The sequence below is a fragment of the Salvelinus alpinus genome, chromosome 22, assembly GCF_045679555.1.
Source record: "Salvelinus alpinus chromosome 22, SLU_Salpinus.1, whole genome shotgun sequence".
Taxonomy (NCBI): Eukaryota; Metazoa; Chordata; class Actinopteri; order Salmoniformes; family Salmonidae; genus Salvelinus; species Salvelinus alpinus.
Window position 1 is genome coordinate 51,018,132 of NC_092107.1, and position 20,000 is coordinate 51,038,131.

The window sequence follows — 20,000 nt, forward strand, 5'->3', positions numbered from 1 at the left end:
CGCTAGGCTACTGGCCCGACGACATCGGTGCCATCAATACGCTAGGCTACTGGCCCGACGACATCGGTGCCATCAATACGCTAGGCTACCCCGTGCACGACGACATCGGTGCCATCAATACGCTAGGCTACTGGCCCGACGACATCGGTGCCATCAATACGCTAGGCTACTGGCCCGACGACATCGGTGCCATCAATACGCTAGGCTACTGGCCCGACGACATCGGTGCCATCAATACGCTAGGCTACTGGCCCGACGACATCGGTGCCATCAATACGCTAGGCTACTGGCCCGACGACATCGGTGCCATCAATACGCTAGGCTACTGGCCCGACGACATCGGTGCCATCAATACGCTAGGCTACTGGCCCGACGACATCGGTGCCATCAATACGCTAGGCTACTGGCCCGACGACATCGGTGCCATCAATACGCTAGGCTACTGGCCCGACGACATCGGTGCCATCAATACGCTAGGCTACTGGCCCGACGACATCGGTGCCATCAATACGCTAGGCTACTGGCCCGACGACATCGGTGCCATCAATACGCTAGGCTACTGGCCCGACGACATCGGTGCCATCAATACGCTAGGCTACTGGCCCGACGACATCGGTGCCATCAATACGCTAGGCTATTCTACACACAACAGCCTGAAGACTGAACACACACTGGCATCATTAGTGAAGAGGCAGAGTGAGTAAGGGAGAGAGAGACAGCATGAGAGAGAGAGAGGGGGGGGGGCATGCCAGCATGAGAGAGAGAGGGGGGGGGGGCATGAGGGAGAGAGAGGGGGCAGGCCAGCATGAGGGAGAGAGAGGGGGGGGCCAGCATGAGGGAGAGAGAGGGGGCAGGCCAGCATGAGGGAGAGAGAGGGGGCATGCCAGCATGAGGGAGAGAGAGGGGGCAGGCCAGCATGAGGGAGAGAGAGGGGGCAGGCCAGCATGAGGGAGAGAGAGGGGGCATGCCAGCATGAGGGAGAGAGAGGGGGCAGGCCAGCATGAGGGAGAGAGAGGGGGCAGGCCAGCATGAGGGAGAGAGAGGGGGCAGGCCAGCATGAGGGAGAGAGAGGGGGGGGCCAGCATGAGGGAGAGAGAGGGGGCAGGCCAGCATGAGGGAGAGAGAGGGGGCATGCCAGCATGAGGGAGAGAGAGGGGGCAGGCCAGCATGAGGGAGAGAGAGGGGGCAGGCCAGCATGAGGGAGAGAGAGGGGGCATGCCAGCATGAGGGAGAGAGAGGGGGCAGGCCAGCATGAGGGAGAGAGAGGGGGCAGGCCAGCATGAGGGAGAGAGAGGGGGGGGCCAGCATGAGGGAGAGAGAGAGAGGGGGGGGGGCATGCCAGCATGAGAGAGAGAGGGGGGGGGGGGCATGAGGGAGAGAGAGGGGGGGGCCAGCATGAGGGAGAGAGAGGGGGCAGGCCAGCATGAGGGAGAGAGAGGGGGGGGGCAGCATGAGGGAGAGAGAGGGGGCAGGCCAGCATGAGGGAGAGAGAGGGGGCAGGCCAGCATGAGGGAGAGAGAGGGGGCGGCCAGCATGAGGGAGAGAGAGGGGGCAGGCCAGCATGAGGGAGAGAGAGGGGGCATGCCAGCATGAGGGAGAGAGAGGGGGCATGCCAGCATGAGGGAGAGAGAGGGGGCATGCCAGCATGAGGGAGAGAGAGGGGGCAGGCCAGCATGAGGGAGAGAGAGGGGGGGGCAGCATGAGGGAGAGAGAGGGGGCAGGCCAGCATGAGGGAGAGAGAGGGGGCATGCCAGCATGAGGGAGAGAGAGGGGGCATGCCAGCATGAGGGAGAGAGAGGGGGCATGCCAGCATGAGGGAGAGAGAGGGGGCAGGCCAGCATGAGGGAGAGAGAGGGGGGGGCCAGCATGAGGGAGAGAGAGGGGCAGGCCAGCATGAGGGAGAGAGAGGGGGCATGCCAGCATGAGGGAGAGAGAGGGGGCAGGCCAGCATGAGGGAGAGTGACAAAATACAAACCCTCCAACCCAAAAAGGCCTGTGGTGTTGATGGTATCCTCAATGAAATTATAAAATATACAGACCACAAATTCCAATTGGCTATACTAAAACTCTTTAACATCATCCTCAGCTCTGGCATCTCCCTCAAAATTTGGAACCAAGAACTGATCACCCCAATCCACAAAAGTGGAGACAAATTTGACCCCAATAACTACTGTGGGATATGCGTCAACAGCAACCTTGGGAAAATCCTCTGCATTATCATTAACAGCAGACTCATACATTTCCTCAGTGAAAACAATGTACTGAGCAAATGTCAAATTGGCTTTTTACCAAATTACCATCTGACAGACCACGTATTCACCCTGCACACCTTTATTGACAAACAAACAAACCAAAGCAAAGTCTTCTCATGCTTTGTTGATTTCAAAAAAGCATTTGACTCAATTTGGCATGAGGTTACAAATTGATGGAAAGTGGAGTTGGGGGAAAAACATATGACATTATAAAATCCATGTAAAAGTTTGTTCTTCACTGGTTGCCCTTTTCTTGTGACAACAGGTCACACATCTTGCTGCTGTGATGTCACACTGTGGTATTTCACCCAGTAGATATGGGAGTTTATCAAAATTGGGTTTGTTTTCGAATTCTTTGTATCTGTGTATCTGTGTATTCTGAGGTCTGTTGTGCCAATTTGACATTTGCTCAGTACATTGTTTTCACTGAGGAAATGTACGAGTCTGCTGTTAATTTTTTATTTATTTTATTTCACCTTTATTTAACCAGGTAGGCTAGTTGAGAACAAGTTCTCATTTGCAACTGCGACCTGGCCAAGATAAAGCATAGGATAATGCAGGGATTTTCCCAAGGTTGCTGTATATCCCACGGTAGTTATTGGGGTCAGATTTGTCTCCACTTTTGTGGATTCTTGTCAGTCCTTGGTTCCAAATATGGTGGAAGATGCCAGAGCTGAGGATGATGTTTAAGAGTTTTAATATAGCCAATTGGAATTTGTGGTCTCTATATTTTATAATTTCATTAAGGATACCATCAACACCACAGGCATTTTTGGGTTGGAGGTTTTGTCTTTTGTCCTGTAGTTCATTCAATGTAGTTGGAGAATCCAGTGGGTTCTGGTAGTATTTAATAGTTGATTATAAAATGTGTATTTTATCATGTATATGTTTTTGCCATTTGTTCTTTGTTATGGAGCCAAAAAGATTGGAGAAGTGGTTTATCCATGCATCTCCATTTTGGATAGATAACTCTTCGTGTTGTTGTTTGTTTAGTGTTTTCCAATTTTCCCAGAATTGGTTAGAGTCTATGGATTCTTCAATTACATGGAGCTGATTTCTGACGTGCTGTTCCTTCTTTTTCCGTAGTGTATTTCTGTATTGTTTTAGTGATTCACCATAGTGAAGAAGTAGACTCAGGTTTTCTGGGTCTCTATGTTTTTGGTTAGATATGTTTCTCAATTTCTTTCTTAGGTTTTTGCATTCTTCATCAAACCATTTGTCGTTGTTGTTAATTTTCTTCAGTTGTCTGCTGGACATTTTTACATTTGATAAAGACGCTGAGAGGTCAAATATACTGTTTAGGTTAAGGTTTACACCTTCACTATTACAGTGAAATGTTTAGTCCAGGAAGTTGTCTAATAGGGATTGAATTTGTTGTCGACTAAATGTTTTTTGGTAGGTTTCCAAACTGCATTCCTTCCATCTATAGCATTTCTTAATATTACTCAGTTCCTTTGGCTTTGATGCCTCATGATTGAATATTGCTCTGTTCAGGTAGACTGTAATTTTGCTGTGATCCGATAGGGGTGACAGTGGGCTGACTGTGAACCCTCTGAGAGACTCTGGGTTGAGGTCAGTGATAAAGTAGTCTACAGTACTACTGCCAAGAGATGAGCTATAGGTGTACCTACCGTAGGAGTCCCTTCGAAGCCTACCATTGACTATGTACAGACCCACCGTGCAACAGAGCTGCAGGAGTTGTGACCCGTTTTTGTTGGTTATGTTGTCGTAGTTGTGTCTAGGTGGGCATATGGGGGAGGGAATGCTGTCACCTCCAGGTAGGTGTTGGTTGCAGGATGAGGCTGGGGGTTGGTCCTGTTGCTCTGCTCACGGCCTGGGCATATTTTCTGCTGTCATGTTGAGGTCTCTCTCTCTCTGTGTCTCTCTGTAGCTGTGCATGGTCTCTATCTCTGTCTCTCTCTCTATCTCTCTGTCTCTCTGTCTCTCTCAATTCAATTCAATTCAAGGGGCTTTATTGGCATGTGAAACATGTGTTAACATTGCCAAAGCAAGTGAGGTAGATAATATACAAAAGTGAAATAAACAATAAAAATTAACAGTAAACATTACACATACAGAAGTTTCAAAACAATAAAGACATTACAAATGTCATATTATATATATGCAGTGTTGTAACAATGTACAAATGGTTAAAGCACACAAGTTAAAATAAATAAACATAAATATGGGTTGTATTTACAATGGTGTTTGTTCTTCACTGGTTGCCCTTTTCTTGTGGCAGCAGGTCACACATCTTGCTGCTGTGATGGCACACTGTGGAATTTCACCCAGTAGATATGGGAGTTTATCAAAATTGGATTTGTTTTCGAATTCTTTGTGGATCTGTGTAATCTGAGGGAAATATGTGTCTCTAATATGGTCATACATTGGGCAGGAGGTTAGGAAGTGCAGCTCAGTTTCCACCTCATTTTGTGGGCAGTGTGCACATAGCCTGTCTTCTCTTGAGAGCCATGTCTGCCTACGGCGGCCTTTCTCAATAGCAAGGCTATGCTCACTGAGTCTGTACATAGTCAAAGCTTTCCTTAAGTTTGGGTCAGTCACAGTGGTCAGGTATTCTGCCACTGTGTACTCTCTGTTTAGGGCCAAATAGCATTCTAGTTTGCTCTGTTCTCTGTGTCTCTCTCTGTGTCTCTCTCTGTGTCTCTCTCTCTGTCTCTCTCTCTCTCTCTCTCTCTCTGTCTCTGTCTCTGTCTCTGTCTCTGTCTCTCTGTCTCTCTGTCTCTCTGTCTCTCTGTCTCTCTGTCTCTCTGTCTCTCTGTCTCTCTGTCTCTCTGTCTCTCTGTCTCTCTGTCTCTCTGTCTCTCTGTCTCTCTCTCTCTCTCTGTCTCTTTCTCTGTCTCTGTCTCTGTCTCTGTCTCTGTCTCTCTCTGTAGCTGTTCATGGTCTCTAACTCATCCCTCTCTTCTCTCCGTAGCTGTGCATGCTGGATGCAGACAAGGACATGGAGAAGTCGGACGACATGTGGGTCGACCTATCTGACGAGGACATCTGTAATTGGCTGATGTTCGTTCGGCCCGCCCAGAACCACCTGGAACAGAACCTGGTTGCCTATCAGTACGGCTCTGAAATCTTCTACACAACCATCAAGAACATCCAACCCAAACAGGAGCTGAAGGTAGGTTGTCAGAACATCCAACCCAAACAGGAGCTGAAGGTAGGTTGTCAGAACATCCAACCCAAACAGGAGCTGAAGGTAGGTTGTCAGAACATCCAACCCAAACAGGAGCTGAAGGTAGGTTGTCAGAACATCCAACCCAAACAGGAGCTGAAGGTAGGTTGTCAGAACATCCAACCCAAACAGGAGCTGAAGGTAGGTTGTCAGAACATCCAACCCAAACAGGAGCTGAAGGTAGGTTGTCAGAACATCCATCCCAAACAGGAGCTGAAGGTAGGTTGTCAGAACATCCAACCCAAACAGGAGCTGAAGGTAGGTTGTCAGAACATCCAACCCAAACAGGAGCTGAAGGTAGGTTGTCAGAACATCCAACCCAAACAGGAGCTGAAGGTAGGTTGTCAGACCATCCAACCCAAACAGGAGCTGAAGGTAGGTTGTCAGAACATCCAACCCGAACAGGAGCTGGAGGTAGGTTGTCAGAACAGCTGTAAATACCCGCGGTGTCTGAGAGCATGGCCGACCGAGCCGACTGATCTACACATCATAATCACTAGTTGTTTCTGATGCAAATCGCAGATCAGTCAACGATTGTAACGTAGTATATCAGTCACGTTACCTCATTGGCTAGCTAGCTAACAACCTGGTAACGTTACCTCATTGGCTAGCTAGCTAACAACCTGGTAACGTCATTGTTATACTAATTTCCGCGACGCATATAAGGCCCTCCCCCGCCCCCCTTTCGGAAAAGCTGACCACGACTCCATTTTGATGATTCCAGCCTACAAACAGAAACTAAAACAACAAGCTCCCGCGCTCAGGTCTTTTCAACGCTGGTCCGACCAATCTGAATCCACGCTTCAAGACTGCTTCGATCACGCGGATTGGAATATGTTCCGCATTGCGTCCAACAACAATATTGACGAATATGCTGATTCGGTGAGCGAGTTCATTAGGAAGTGCATTGACGATGTCGTACCCACAGCAACGATTAAAACATTCCCAAACCAGAAACCGTGGATTGACGGCAGCATTCGCGTGAAACTGAAAGCGCGAACCACTGCTTTTAACCAGGGCAAGGTGACCGGAAGCATGACCGAATACAAACAGTGTAGCTATTCTCTCCGCAAGGCAATCAAACAGGCTAAGTCCCAGTACAGAGACAAAATCGAGTCGCAATTCAACAGCTCAGACACAAGAGGTATGTGGCAGGGTCTACAGTCAATCACGGATTACAAAAAGAAAACCAGCCCCGTCGCGGACCAGGATGTCTTGCTCCCAGACAGGCTAAACAACTTTTTTGCCCGCTTTGAGGACAATACAGTGCCACTGACACGGCCCCCTACCAAAACCTGCGGGCTCTCCTTCACTGCAGCCGAGGTGAGTAAAACATTTAAACGTGTTAACCCTCGCAAGGCTGCAGGCCCAGACGGCATTCCCAGCCGCGTCCTCAGAGCATGCGCAGACCAGCTGGCTGGTGTGTTTACGGACATATTCAATCAATCCTTATCCCAGTCTGCTGTTCCCACATGCTTCAAGAGGGCCACCATTGTTCCTGTTCCCAAGAAAGCTAAGGTAACTGAGCTAAACGACTACCGCCCCGTAGCACTCACTTCCGTCATCATGAAGTGCTTTGAGAGACTAGTCAAGGACCATATCACCTCCACCCTACCTGACACCCTAGACCCACTCCAATTTGCTTACCGACCCAATAGGTCCACAGACGACGCAATCGCAACCACACTGCACACTGCCCTAACCCATCTGGACAAGAGGAATACCCATGTGAGAATGCTGTTCATCGATTACAGCTCAGCATTTAACACCATAGTACCCTCCAAACTCGTCATCAAGCTCGAGACCCTGGGTCTCGACCCCGCCCTGTGCAACTGGGTCCTGGACTTCCTGACGGGCCGCCCCCAGGTGGTGAGGGTAGGTAACAACATCTCCACCCCGCTGATCCTCAACACTGGGGCCCCACAAGGGTGCGTTCTGAGCCCTCTCCTGTACTCCCTGTTCACCCACGACTGCGTGGCCATGCACGCCTCCAACTCAATCATCAAGTTTGCGGATGACACTACAGTGGTAGGCTTGATTACCAACAACGACGAGACAGCCTACAGGGAGGAGGTGAGGGCCCTCGGAGTGTGGTGTCAGGAAAATAACCTCACACTCAACGTCAACAAAACAAAGGAGATGATTGTGGACTTCAGGAAACAGCAGAGGGAGCACCCCCCTATCCACATCGACGGGTCAGTAGTGGAGAAGGTGGAAAGTTTTAAGTTCCTCGGTGTACACATCACGGACAAACTGAACTGGTCCACCCACACAGACAGCGTTGTGAAGAAGGCGCAGCAGCGCCTCTTCAACCTCAGGAGGCTGAAGAAATTCGGCTTGTCACCAAAAGCACTCACAAACTTCTACAGATGCACAATCGAGAGCATCCTGTCGGGCTGTATCACCGCCTGGTACGGCAACTGCTCCGCCCACAACCGTAAGGCTCTCCAGAGGGTAGTGAGGTCTGCAGAACGCATCACCGGGGGCAAACTACCTGCCCTCCAGCACACCTACACCACCCGATGTCACAGGAAGGCCATAAAGATCATCAAGGACAACAACCACCCAAGCCACTGCCTGTTCACCCCGCTATCATCCAGAAGGCGAGGTCAGTACAGGTGCATCAAAGCAGGGACCGAGAGACTGAAAAACAGCTTCTATCTCAAGGCCATCAGACTGTTAAACAGCCACCACTAACATTTAGCGGCCGCTGCCAACATACTGACTCAACTCCAGCCACTTTAAAAATGGGAATTGATGGAAATTATGTAAAAATGTACCACTAGCCACTTTAAACAATGCCACTTAATATAATGTTTACATACCCTACATTACCCATCTCATATGTATATACTGTACTCTATATCATCTACTGCATCTTGCCATCTTATGTAATACATGGACCACTAGCCACTTTAAACTATGCCACTTTATGTTTACATACCCTACAGTACTCATCTCATATGTATATACCGTACTCTATACCATCTACTGCATCTGCCATGCCGTTCTGTACCACCACTCATTCATATATCTTTATGTACATATTCTTCATCCCTTTACACTTGTGTGTATAAGGTAGTAGTTGTGGAATTGTTAGGTTAGATTACTTGTTGGTTATTACTGCATTGTCGGAACTAGAAGCACAAGCATTTCGCTACACTCGCATTAACATCTGCTAACCATGTGTATGTGACTAATAAAATTTGATTTGATTTGATTTGATGAGTATATCAGTCACGTTACCTCATTGGCTAGCTAGCTAACAACCTAGTAACGTTACCTCATTGGCTAGCTAGCTAACAACCTAGTAACGTTACCTCATTGGCTAGCTAGCTAACAACCTGGTAACATTACCAGTATATCAGTCACGTTACCTCATTGGCTAGCTAGCTAACAACCTGGTAACGTTACCTCATTGGCTAGCTAGCTAACAACCTGGTAACGTTACCAGTATATCAGTCACGTTACCTCATTGGCTAGCTAGCTAACAACCTAGTAACGTTACCTCATTGGCTAGCTAGCTAACAACCTAGTAACGTTACCTCATTGGCTAGCTAGCTAACAACCTGGTAACATTACCAGTATATCAGTCACGTTACCTCATTGGCTAGCTAGCTAACAACCTGGTAACGTTACCTCATTGGCTAGCTAGCTAACAACCTGGTAACGTTACCTCATTGGCTAGTGTTGATAAAACAAGTTTACTGGAGAACTGAGACGAAGTAGACACTCTGGACAGGGTGGATAAGGTTTAATTAAAAGCAATTTATTCAGAGGTAAAGATATCTGAAATAGCGTGCACGGACCCTTTTCATCAAGCTCAAATGGAACTATCCGAAAGAAGCCCAGATAACAAAGTGCATATACATTTTATACAGTACAGAAAGTAGGTTGAGTCTGGAAGTTCTGGTCCTCTGGTTGGTTCTGATGAGTTGGGCGAGGTCTCCTTCAGGCTAGTATCACTGTCCCATTGGCTCTGAGTAGAGTTCTTTGTCTTCAGAAATGTTCAGCTAAAACAGGAGATTAGGTGTGTGCGTAGATGTTCCTATTTTGACATTTCTGTGTGTCTCTGTAAAATGTTCAGACTGAAGAGGAGTTTTTGTGTGTGCGTAGATGTTCCTGTCTTATCTGTGTTTATGAAAGGTTTACGTCAGCCCTCTGTCCTTGGGTATGTGTGTGTCTCAGTTTCTGTGATATGCAGTACCAGGCACCCCTTTTCTTATCAGTCTTTATGAAAAGGCCTGTGTCAGCCATCTGTCTCTGGGTGTGTGTGGGTCTCCGTATCTGCTATGAGTTTGTGAGAAACCCTGTTTGGAAAGAAGTTAGTTATAACAATGTATTAGCAAATATGCTTGTGTTATAATAAATGATATTTATTACACTAGCTAGCTAACAACCTGGTAACGTTACCAGTATATCAGTCACGTTACCTCATTGGCTAGCTAGCTAACAACCTAGTAACGTTACCTCATTGGCTAGCTAGCTAACAACCTGGTAACATTACCAGTATATCAAACATGTGGAGACACAGAAAGAAAGGAATATCTTCTCCTGGAGATCAATGAGTGACTGATGTCTTGATGTCCTCATCACGAACCTGACGTTTTTAAAGAGACAGTGTACAATTTTCAAAATAATTAATCTCAATAGGAAAGTTTTATACACAATGTATAATCCTAATTCTCCACCAATGACGTTGTAATGTCAGTGACGGGTATTTAGTATTTTAATTGTGTTATAATAACTGTCTTTAGAGTGTTACATATTACTTTCTGGAGCACAACATCATTACTTCAAAAGTAGCTACAATTCATATCGGCCCAATATAGGCTGCATCTAAAAAATAATAATTCTGGTGCTTCTAGATTTCATGTGGTGCTCCTAACGTTTTTAAGTTGGGAGCACCAGTGCTACTGGGTTTTGTTTTATTTTGTATTTTATTATTTAGAGCCCTGGTTACAAGCCTGCTAGAGTTAGCGGACGAGCAATGTTCCCCGTCGTAGTACGGATGAAGCCTGAGCTGGAATGTGAAGCTAACTGAAGCTGGCTAGCTGTAGAAAAACCCAGAGTCGATGTAGCTTGCTTTTGTAGGATACCCTTCAAAGCACATTATTATAACGAGATGGAGTTTGACCTGAACACGTTTCTTTTTTACCCCAGGTGTGGTACGCGGCATCATATGCCGAGTTTGTCAATCAGAAGATCCACGATGTCACGGATGAGGAGAGGAAAGGTGGGAGTCTGTCCTTCATTCAACAACAACATTGTTGTGTAGTTTTGTCTATGATAGAAGTGATGCTGATTTTTATCCTAATGTTGTCTCTGCAGTGGAGTATGTCAGTACTGCAACTTTTAAAAACAAAATATATTGTATTATTTATTTTCAGTGCTGTGGTCTTTGATGTCAGTACTGCAGCTTTTAAAAACAAAATATATTGTATTATTTATTTTCAGTGCTGCAGTGCTTTCAGAAAGTATTCATACCCCTTGAGTTATTCCACAGTGTGTTGACACTATACCCATAATGACTAAACGGAAAATATGGTTTTGGACATTTGACTGAAAATTAAATACAGAAATGTCCGTCCGACCAAACTGAGCAACCGGGCAAGAAGGACCTTGGTCAGGGAGGTAAACAAGAACCCACTGACCATTCTCAGAGAACTACAGAGTTCCTTGGCTGAGATGGGAGAACCTGCCAGAAGGACAACAGTCTCTACAGCACGTCACCAATCTGAGCTTTATGGGAGAGTGGCCAGACTGAAGCCAAAAGGTACGGCTGGAGTTTGCAAAAAATAATGCACGTGAAAGACTCCGAACATAAGGCAAAAGATTCTGTGGTCTGATGAGACAAAAATGTAACTTTTGGCCTGAATGCAAAGCACTATGTCTTTAGAAACCAGGCACAGCTCATCACTCATCTAACACCATCCCTACCGTGAAGCATGGTGGGGGATGTTTTTATAGCAGCAGGGACTGGGAGACTGGTAAAGATAGAGGGAACAATGAATGGAGACAAATACAGAGTACCTGCTTCAGAGTGCAAACAACATTGGACTGAGGCGAAGATTTACATTCCAACAGGACAAAGATCCCAAGCATACAGCCAAAGCTTCAGAACAAGAATGTGAAACTTTAATCTCGTTGAAACTCCGTGGAAAGACTTGAAGATTGCTGTTCACCGCCGCTCCCCATCTAACTTAACAGAGCTTGAGAAAATCCCCAAATGCAGTTGGACAAAGCTGAAACCGACATACCCAAGACGACTCAAAGCTTTAATCGCCGCCAAAGGTGCTTCTACAAAGTAGATGTACTGTATACAGTTGAAGTTGGAAGTTTACATACACTTAGGTTGGAGTCATTAACTCGTTTTTCAACCACTCCACAAACAAACTATAGTTTTGGCAAGTCGGTCAGGACATCTACTTTGTGCATGACACAAGTCATTTTTCCAACAAGAAGTTTACATACACTAAGTTGACTGTGACTTTAAAGCGCTTGGAAAATTCCAGAAAATTATGTAATGGCTTTAGAAGCTTCTGATAGGCTAATTGACATAATTTGAGTCAATTGGAGGTGTACCTGTGGATGTATTTCAAGGAATACCTTCAAACTCAGTGCGTCTTTGCTTGACATCATGGGGAAATCTAAAGAAATTAGCCAAGGCTCAGAAAATAAATTGTACACCTGCACAAGTCTGGTTCATCCTTGGGAGCAATTTCCAAACGCCTGAAGGTACCACGTTCATCTGTACAAGCAATAGTACGCAAGTATAAACACCATGGGACCACGCAGCCGTCATACCGCTCAGGAAGGAGATGCGTTCTGTCTCCTAGAGATGAACGTACTTTGGTGCGAAAAGTGCAAATCGATCCCAGAACAACAGCAAAGGACCTTGTGAAGATGCTGGAGGAAACAGGTACAAAGTATCTATATCCACAGTAAAACGAGTCCTATATTGACATAACCTGAAAGGCCGCTCAGCAAGGAAGAAGCCACTGCTCCAAAACCGTCATAAAAAAGCCAGACTACAGTTTGCAACTGCACATGGGGAGAAAGATCGTACTTTTGGGAGAAATGTCCTTTGGTGTGATGAAACAAAAATAGAACTGTTTGGCCATAATGACCATTGTCATGTGTGGAGGAAAAAGGAGGAGGCTTGCAAGCCGAAGAACACCATCCCAACCGTGAAGCACGGGGGTGGCAGCATCATGTTGTGGGGGTGCTTTGCTGAAGGAGGGGCTGGTGCACTTTGCAATACAGATGGCATCATGAGGCAGGGAAATTATGTGGATATATTGAAGCAACATCTCAAGACATCAGTCAGGAAGTTAAAGCTTGGTCACAGATGGGTCTTCCAAATGGACAATGACACCAAGCATACTTTCAAAGTTTTGGCAAAATGGCTTAATAAGGACAACAAAGTCAAGGTATTGGAGTGGCCATCACAAAGACCTAATCTCAATCCTATAGAACATTTGTGGGCAGAACTGAAAAAGTGTGTGGGAGCAAGGAGGCCTACAAACCTGACTCAGTTACACCAGCTCTGTCAGGAGGAATGGGCCAAAATTCACCCAACTTATTGTGGGAAGCTTGTGGAAGGCTACCTGAAATGTTTTACCCAAGTTAAACAATTTAAAGGCAATGCCTACCTCATGCCTTTTGCACACATTGTATATAGATTCTCTTTTTTTCTACCATGTTATTGACTTGTTTATTGTTTACTCCATGTGTAACTCTGTGTTGTCTGTTCACACTGCTATGCTTTATCTTGGCCAGGTCGCAGTTGCAAATGAGAACTTGTTCTCAACTAGCCTACCTGGTTAAATAAAGGTGAAATAAAAATAAATAAATAAAAAAATGCTACCAAATACTAATTGAGTGTATGTAAACTTCTGACCCACTGGGAATGTGATGAAAGAAATCAAATCTGAAATAAATAATTCTCTCTACTACTATTCTGACATTTCACATTCTTAAAATAAAGTGGTGATCCTAACTGACCTAAGACAGGGAATTTTTACTAGGATTAAATGTCAGGAATTGTGAAAAACTGAGTTTAGGCCTCGATGCGTAATGACGCCGGTTAGGCCTCGATGCGTAATGACGCCGGGTAGGCCTCGATGCGTAATGACGCCGGTTAGGCCTCTGCATAATGACGCCGGTTAGGCCTCGATGCGTAATGACGCCGGTTAGGCCTCGATGCGTAATGACGCCGGGTAGGCCTCGATGCGTAATGACGCCGGGTAGGCCTCGATGCGTAATGACGCCGGGTAGGCCTCGATGCGTAATGACGCCGGGTAGGCCTCGATGCGTAATGACGCCGGGTAGGCCTCGATGCGTAATGACGCCGGGTAGGCCTCGATGCGTAATGACGCCGGGTAGGCCTCGATGCGTAATGACGCCGGGTAGGCCTCGAGGCTTAATGACGCCGGGTAAGGCTCGACGCGTAATGACGCCGGGTAAGGCTCGACGCGTAATGGCGCCGGGTAGGCCTCGTTGCGTAATACATTTTAAAGTTCTAATGCATACATTTTGGGGAAGTTTATTTTTTTCCTATAGGCTATTTCAACTATTTTAAATGTGTTACTGTTACTCTATCCAAATCATTACAAGAACACAAGGGCATGCTAATTTAATTTAAATACAAGAACACAAGGGCATGCTAATTTAAATACAATAACACAAGGGCATGCTCATTTAAATACAAGAACACAAGGGCATGCTAATTTAAATACAATAACACAAGGGCATGCTCATTTAAATACAAGAACACAAGGGCATGCTCATTATTAGCCTGGTTCTGCTAAGATGGCTAGTCATTATTAGCCTGGTTCTGCTAAGATGGCTAGTCATTATTAGCATGGTTCTGCTAAGATGGCTAGTCATTATTAGCCTGGTTCTGCTAAGATGGCTAGTCATTATTAGCATGGTTCTGCTAAGATGGCTAGTCATTATTAGCATGGTTCTGCTAAGATGGCTAGTCATTATTAGCCTGGTTCTGCTAAGATGGCTAGTCATTATTAGCATGGTTCTGCTAAGATGACTAGTCATTACTAGCCTGGTTCTGTATGGACAGCAGGCACATTATGGGACGCGGCCCAGGTCATGCACAATTCTAAAAGATATTCTAAAACAATTGTTGCGACCAAATCATGTGCTGGTGCACCAGAGGAGAATTGAGTGTAGACCCATGACTGAGTTGTGTCTGGTTGTGTTTTCAGTGTTACGTGAGCAGGAGAAGAACTGGCCGTGTTACGAGTGTAACAGACGCTTCATGAGTTCAGAACAGCTACAGCAGCACCTCAACATGCACGATGACAAACTGGACTACGTCACCAGGTAACACACACAGCAGTCAACAATGAAACGCTTCGCTCCACCTCACCTCCACACAGTCCTCTCCTAGACCTGTAAAACACAAGTTTGTCAGAAGTTTGGTTAAAAATGTGTTTAGTAACTTTAACCTGTGTTTCTGCAGACCGAAGGGGCGTGCTCGTGGGCGTGGCAGGAAGAGGTTTGGCACAGGAAGGAGACCGGGCCGCCCCCCTAAATTCATCCGGTTGGACCCTTCGATCGCCACGGCAGGGGACAAGACACCGGTACGTACTACTGTGTAACAGTCATAGTTTACATTGAGATACTGCCCCAAATGGTCTCCTATTCCCTACGCAGTGCACTACTGTTAACCAGGGCCTGTAGTGCACTACTGTTAACCAGGGCCTGTAGTGCACTACTGTTAACCAGGGCCTGTAGTGCACTACTGTTAACCAGGGCCCGTAGTGCACTACTGTTAACCAGGGCCTGCAGTGCACTACTGTTAACCAGGGCCTGCAGTGCACTACTGTTAACCAGGGCCCGTAGTGCACTACTGTTAACCAGGGCCTGCAGTGCACTACTGTTAACCAGGGCCTGTAGTGCACTACTGTTAACCAGGGCCTGCAGTGCACTACTGTTAACCAGGGCCTGCAGTGCACTACTGTTAACCAGGGCCTGCAGTGCACTACTGTTAACCAGGGCCTGCAGTGCACTACTGTTAACCAGGGCCCGTAGTGCACTACTGTTAACCAGGGCCTGCAGTGCACTACTGTTAACCAGGGCCCGTAGTGCACTACTGTTAACCAGGGCCCGTTGTGCACTACTGTTAACCAGGGCCCGTTGTGCACTACTGTTAACCAGGGCCCGCAGTGCACTACTGTTAACCAGGGCCCGTAGTGCACTACTGTTAACCAGGGCCCGTAGTGCACTACTGTTAACCAGGGCCCGCAGTGCACTACTGTTAACCAGGGCCCGCAGTGCACTACTGTTAACCAGGGCCTGCAGTGCACTACTGTTAACCAGGGCCTGTAGTGCACTACTGTTAACCAGGGCCTGCAGTGCGCTACTGTTAACCAGGGCCCGTTGTGCACTACTGTTAACCAGGGCCCGTTGTGCACTACTGTTAACCAGGGCCCGTAGTGCACTACTGATAGGCCTGCAATGTGTCCATACTGATAGTCCTGTATCTGAATGTGTCCATACTGATAGTCCTGTATCTGAATGTGTCCATACTGATAGAGCTGTAATGTGTCCATACTGATAGAGCTGTAATGTGTCCATACTGATAGAGCTGTAATGTGTCCATACTGATAGAGCTGTAATGTGTCCATACTGATAGAGCTGTAATGTGTCCATACTGATAGAGCTGTAATGTGTCCATACTGATAGAGCTGTAATGTGTCCATACTGATAGAGCTGTAATGTGTCCATACTGATAGAGCTGTAATGTGTCCATACTGATAGAGCTGTAATGTGTCCATACTGATAGAGCTGTAATGTGTGTGGTCACAGGAGCTGCTGGGGTTCGTAGGGAAGCTGCCCTATGAGGAGAGAGCTGACGGCGCTCTGAATGGTTTCAAGGTGGTAGAGCTGGAGACAGACGGGGAGGGGGGTGGAGGGTTGGAGACAGAGGCGCAACTAGACCCCTCTGGAGAGGACCTGGCCCCCGACACAGAGACAGACCCCCCACCCACCACCACCGACCCGCTCCGACCCCCCATCAAAGATGACCCGTCCCAGAGCGGCGCCCCTGCCCCGGCTGAACCTCACCTCAGCCTCACCCCCCAGGACATGCGCCGGGCCAAGAGGATACGGGTAAGACTGGGGAGTGGAGAGGCCCTGTGCTGTGTTAAGTAGCGAAATGTCAGAAAACATTTTGAAGTGTAAAACAAAAAACTTCAGGTAAGACAAAAAGTCTTCTCCTGTTTAGTGCCGAATGAACGCCACCCTGGACTGTAGTGTTACCAGTAGTCATACAGCCCTGGTCTGTAGTGTTACCAGTAGTCATACAGCCCTGGTCTGTAGTGTTACCAGTAGTCATACAGCCCTGGTCTGTAGTGTTACCAGTAGTCATACAGCCCTGGTCTGTAGTGTTACCAGTAGTCATACAGCCCTGGACTGTAGTGTTACCAGTAGTCATACAGCCCTGGTCTGTAGTGTTACCAGTAGTCATACAGCCCTGGTCTGTAGTGTTACCAGTAGTCATACAGCCCTGGTCTGTAGTGTTACCAGTAGTCATACAGCCCTGGTCTGTAGTGTTACCAGTAGTCATACAGCCCTGGTCTGTAGTGTTACCAGTAGTCATACAGCCCTGGTCTGTAGTGTGTTACCAGTAGTCATACAGCCCTGGTCTGTAGTGTTACCAGTAGTCATACAGCCCTGGTCTGTAGTGTGTTACCAGTAGTCATACAGCCCTGGTCTGTAGTGTGTTACCAGTAGTCATACAGCCCTGGTCTGTAGTGTTACCAGTAGTCATACAGCCCTGGTCTGTAGTGTTACCAGTAGTCATACAGCCCTGGTCTGTAGTGTTACCAGTAGTCATACAGCCCTGGTCTGTAGTGTGTTACCAGTAGTCATACAGCCCTGGTCTGTAGTGTGTTACCAGTAGTCATACAGCCCTGGTCTGTAGTGTGTTACCAGTAGTCATACAGCCCTGGTCTGTAGTGTTACCAGTAGTCATACAGCCCTGGTCTGTAGTGTTACCAGTAGTCATACAGCCCTGGTCTGTAGTGTGTTACCAGTAGTCATACAGCCCTGGTCTGTAGTGTGTTACCAGTAGTCATACAGCCCTGGTCTGTAGTGTGTTACCAGTAGTCATACAGCCCTGGTCTGTAGTGTTACCAGTAGTCATACAGCCCTGGTCTGTAGTGTTACCAGTAGTCATACAGCCCTGGTCTGTAGTGTGTTACCAGTAGTCATACAGCCCTGGTCTGTAGTGTGTTACCAGTAGTCATACAGCCCTGGTCTGTAGTGTGTTACCAGTAGTCATACAGCCCTGGTCTGTAGTGTGTTACCAGTAGTCATACAGCCCTGGTCTGTAGTGTGTTACCAGTAGTCATACAGCCCTGGTCTGTAGTGTTACCAGTAGTCATACAGCCCTGGTCTGTAGTGTTACCAGTAGTCATACAGCCCTGGTCTGTAGTGTTACCAGTAGTCATACAGCCCTGGTCTGTAGTGTGTTACCAGTAGTCATACAGCCCTGGTCTGTAGTGTTACCAGTAGTCATACAGCCCTGGTCTGTAGTGTTACCAGTAGTCATACAGTGTGTAGAGGCCTAGTCTTGACAACAGTATATTTCTCTCTTTCGTCTTAATGCCTTGCCCCGTAAAGATGGACGTGCAGGTAGGTCGGTCTTGGAGGATGGAAGGTTGGCTGTCATCTCCATGGTGTTTACGTGACATATGAACCGTAGGCCTCCTCCATCTCCTATCCATCACACCTGTCCAGTCCTCCCTGCTTCAGTGGAATGCTGTGTCTGTGCTGTGTTTTATGGCGAAACAAAGTCTATTCATAACGTTGTCTCTCTCTCTCTCTCCTCTCTCTCTCTCTCTCTTCTCTCTTCTCTCTGTCTCTCTCTCTTTCTCTCCACCTCTCTCTCTCTGTCTCTCTCTGTCTCTCTCTCTGTCTCTCTCTGTCTCTCTCTCTCTCTCTCTCTCTCTCTCTCTCTCTCTCTCTCTCTCTCTCTCTCTCTCTCTCTCTCTCTCTCTCTCTCTCTCTCTCTCTCTCTCTCTCTCTCTCTCTCTCTCTCTCTCTCTCTCTCTCTCTTTCTCTCCACCTCTCTCTCTCTCTCTCTCTCTCTCTCTTTCTCTCCACCTCTCTCTCTCTGTCTCTCTCTGTCTCTCTCTGTCTCTCTCTCCTCTCTCTCCCTCTCTCTCTCCTTCTCCAGAATGCGGCCCTGCAGCACCTGTTCATCAGGAAGTCGTTCCGGCCCTTTAAGTGTACCCACTGTGGTAAAGCCTTCAGAGACCAGGACAAGCTGGAGATCCACCTAAGAGTCCACGGCCGTGACGCCTACCTGTCCTGTCATCACTGCAGTAAGGGACTCCTTCCTGTTTTAAAAACAGAGCCCATAAGGATCACCTATAAGGTTTATATAAATGTTTTATTTTTTTCTTCTTCTGCTAAGATAAGGGTTTCCTGTCCCACGGTGCGTTGGAGGACCATCTCCTGCTCCACTCGGAACACCGAACCTACTCCTGTCTGTTCTGTACCGACACCTTCGATCGCCTGGACCTGCTCAAAGAACATGTGGGGGGACATGCTGTAAACGGGCGCTTCACATGCCCTTCCTGCAAGAAGGTCTTCACGGACTTCATACAGGTTAGAGATGGAGATATCTCTGTTATCGACACACACACACACACACACACACACACACACACACACACACACACACACACACACACACACACCTCCTGCAAGAAGGTCTTCACGGACTTCATACAGGTTAGAGATGGAGATATCTCTGTTATCGACACACACACACACACACACACACACACACACACACACACACACACACACACACACACACACACACACACACACACACACACACCTTCTACGAGGAGGTCTTCAGACTTCATACAGGTTAGGTCTACGCTGAGTCTACAAAACATTAGGAACACCTTCCTAATATTGAGTTGCACCCCCCTTTCGCCCCTCAGAACAGCCTCAATTCGTTGGGTCATGGACTCTACAAGGTGTGGAAAGCGTTCCACAGGGATGCTGGTCCATGTTGACTCCAAGGCTTCCCACAGTTGTGTCTAGTTGGCTGGATGTCCTTTAGGTGGTGGACCATTCTTGATACACACGGGAAACTGTTGAGTGTGAAAAACCCAGCAGCGTTGCAGTTCTTGACTCAAACCGTTGCGCCTGGTATCTACTACCATTACCCTGTTCAAAGGCGCCTACTACCATTACCCTGTTCAAAGGCACCTACTACCATTACCCTGTTCAAAGGCACCTACTACCATTACCCTGTTCAAAGGCGCCTACTACCATTACCCTGTTCAAAGACGCCTACTACCATTACCCTGTTCAAAGGCACCTACTACCATTACCCTGTTCAAAGGCACCTACTACCATTACCCTGTTCAAAGGCACCTACTACCATTACCCTGTTCAAAGGCACCTACTACCATTACCCTGTTCAAAGGCACCTACTACCATTACCCTGTTCAAAGGAACCTACTACCATTACCCTGTTCAAAGGCACCTACTACCATTACCCTGTT

General features: G+C 47.3%; 1 protein-coding gene across 2 annotated transcripts in view; it reads left to right on the top strand.

The window, feature by feature from the left end:
* The window catches only part of prdm10 (PR domain containing 10), a 60,166-nt gene that overhangs the window by 14,790 nt on the left and 25,376 nt on the right, over positions 1-20,000 (top strand). For both annotated transcript variants that reach the window (XM_071360265.1, XM_071360266.1), the window contains exons 8-14: positions 5,188-5,388; positions 10,606-10,678; positions 14,670-14,787; positions 14,927-15,047; positions 16,276-16,578; positions 18,650-18,797; positions 18,890-19,083. In XM_071360265.1, the coding sequence (XP_071216366.1) occupies positions 5,188-5,388; positions 10,606-10,678; positions 14,670-14,787; positions 14,927-15,047; positions 16,276-16,578; positions 18,650-18,797; positions 18,890-19,083 (1,158 nt within the window). The remainder of the gene's footprint in view (positions 1-5,187; positions 5,389-10,605; positions 10,679-14,669; positions 14,788-14,926; positions 15,048-16,275; positions 16,579-18,649; positions 18,798-18,889; positions 19,084-20,000) is intronic.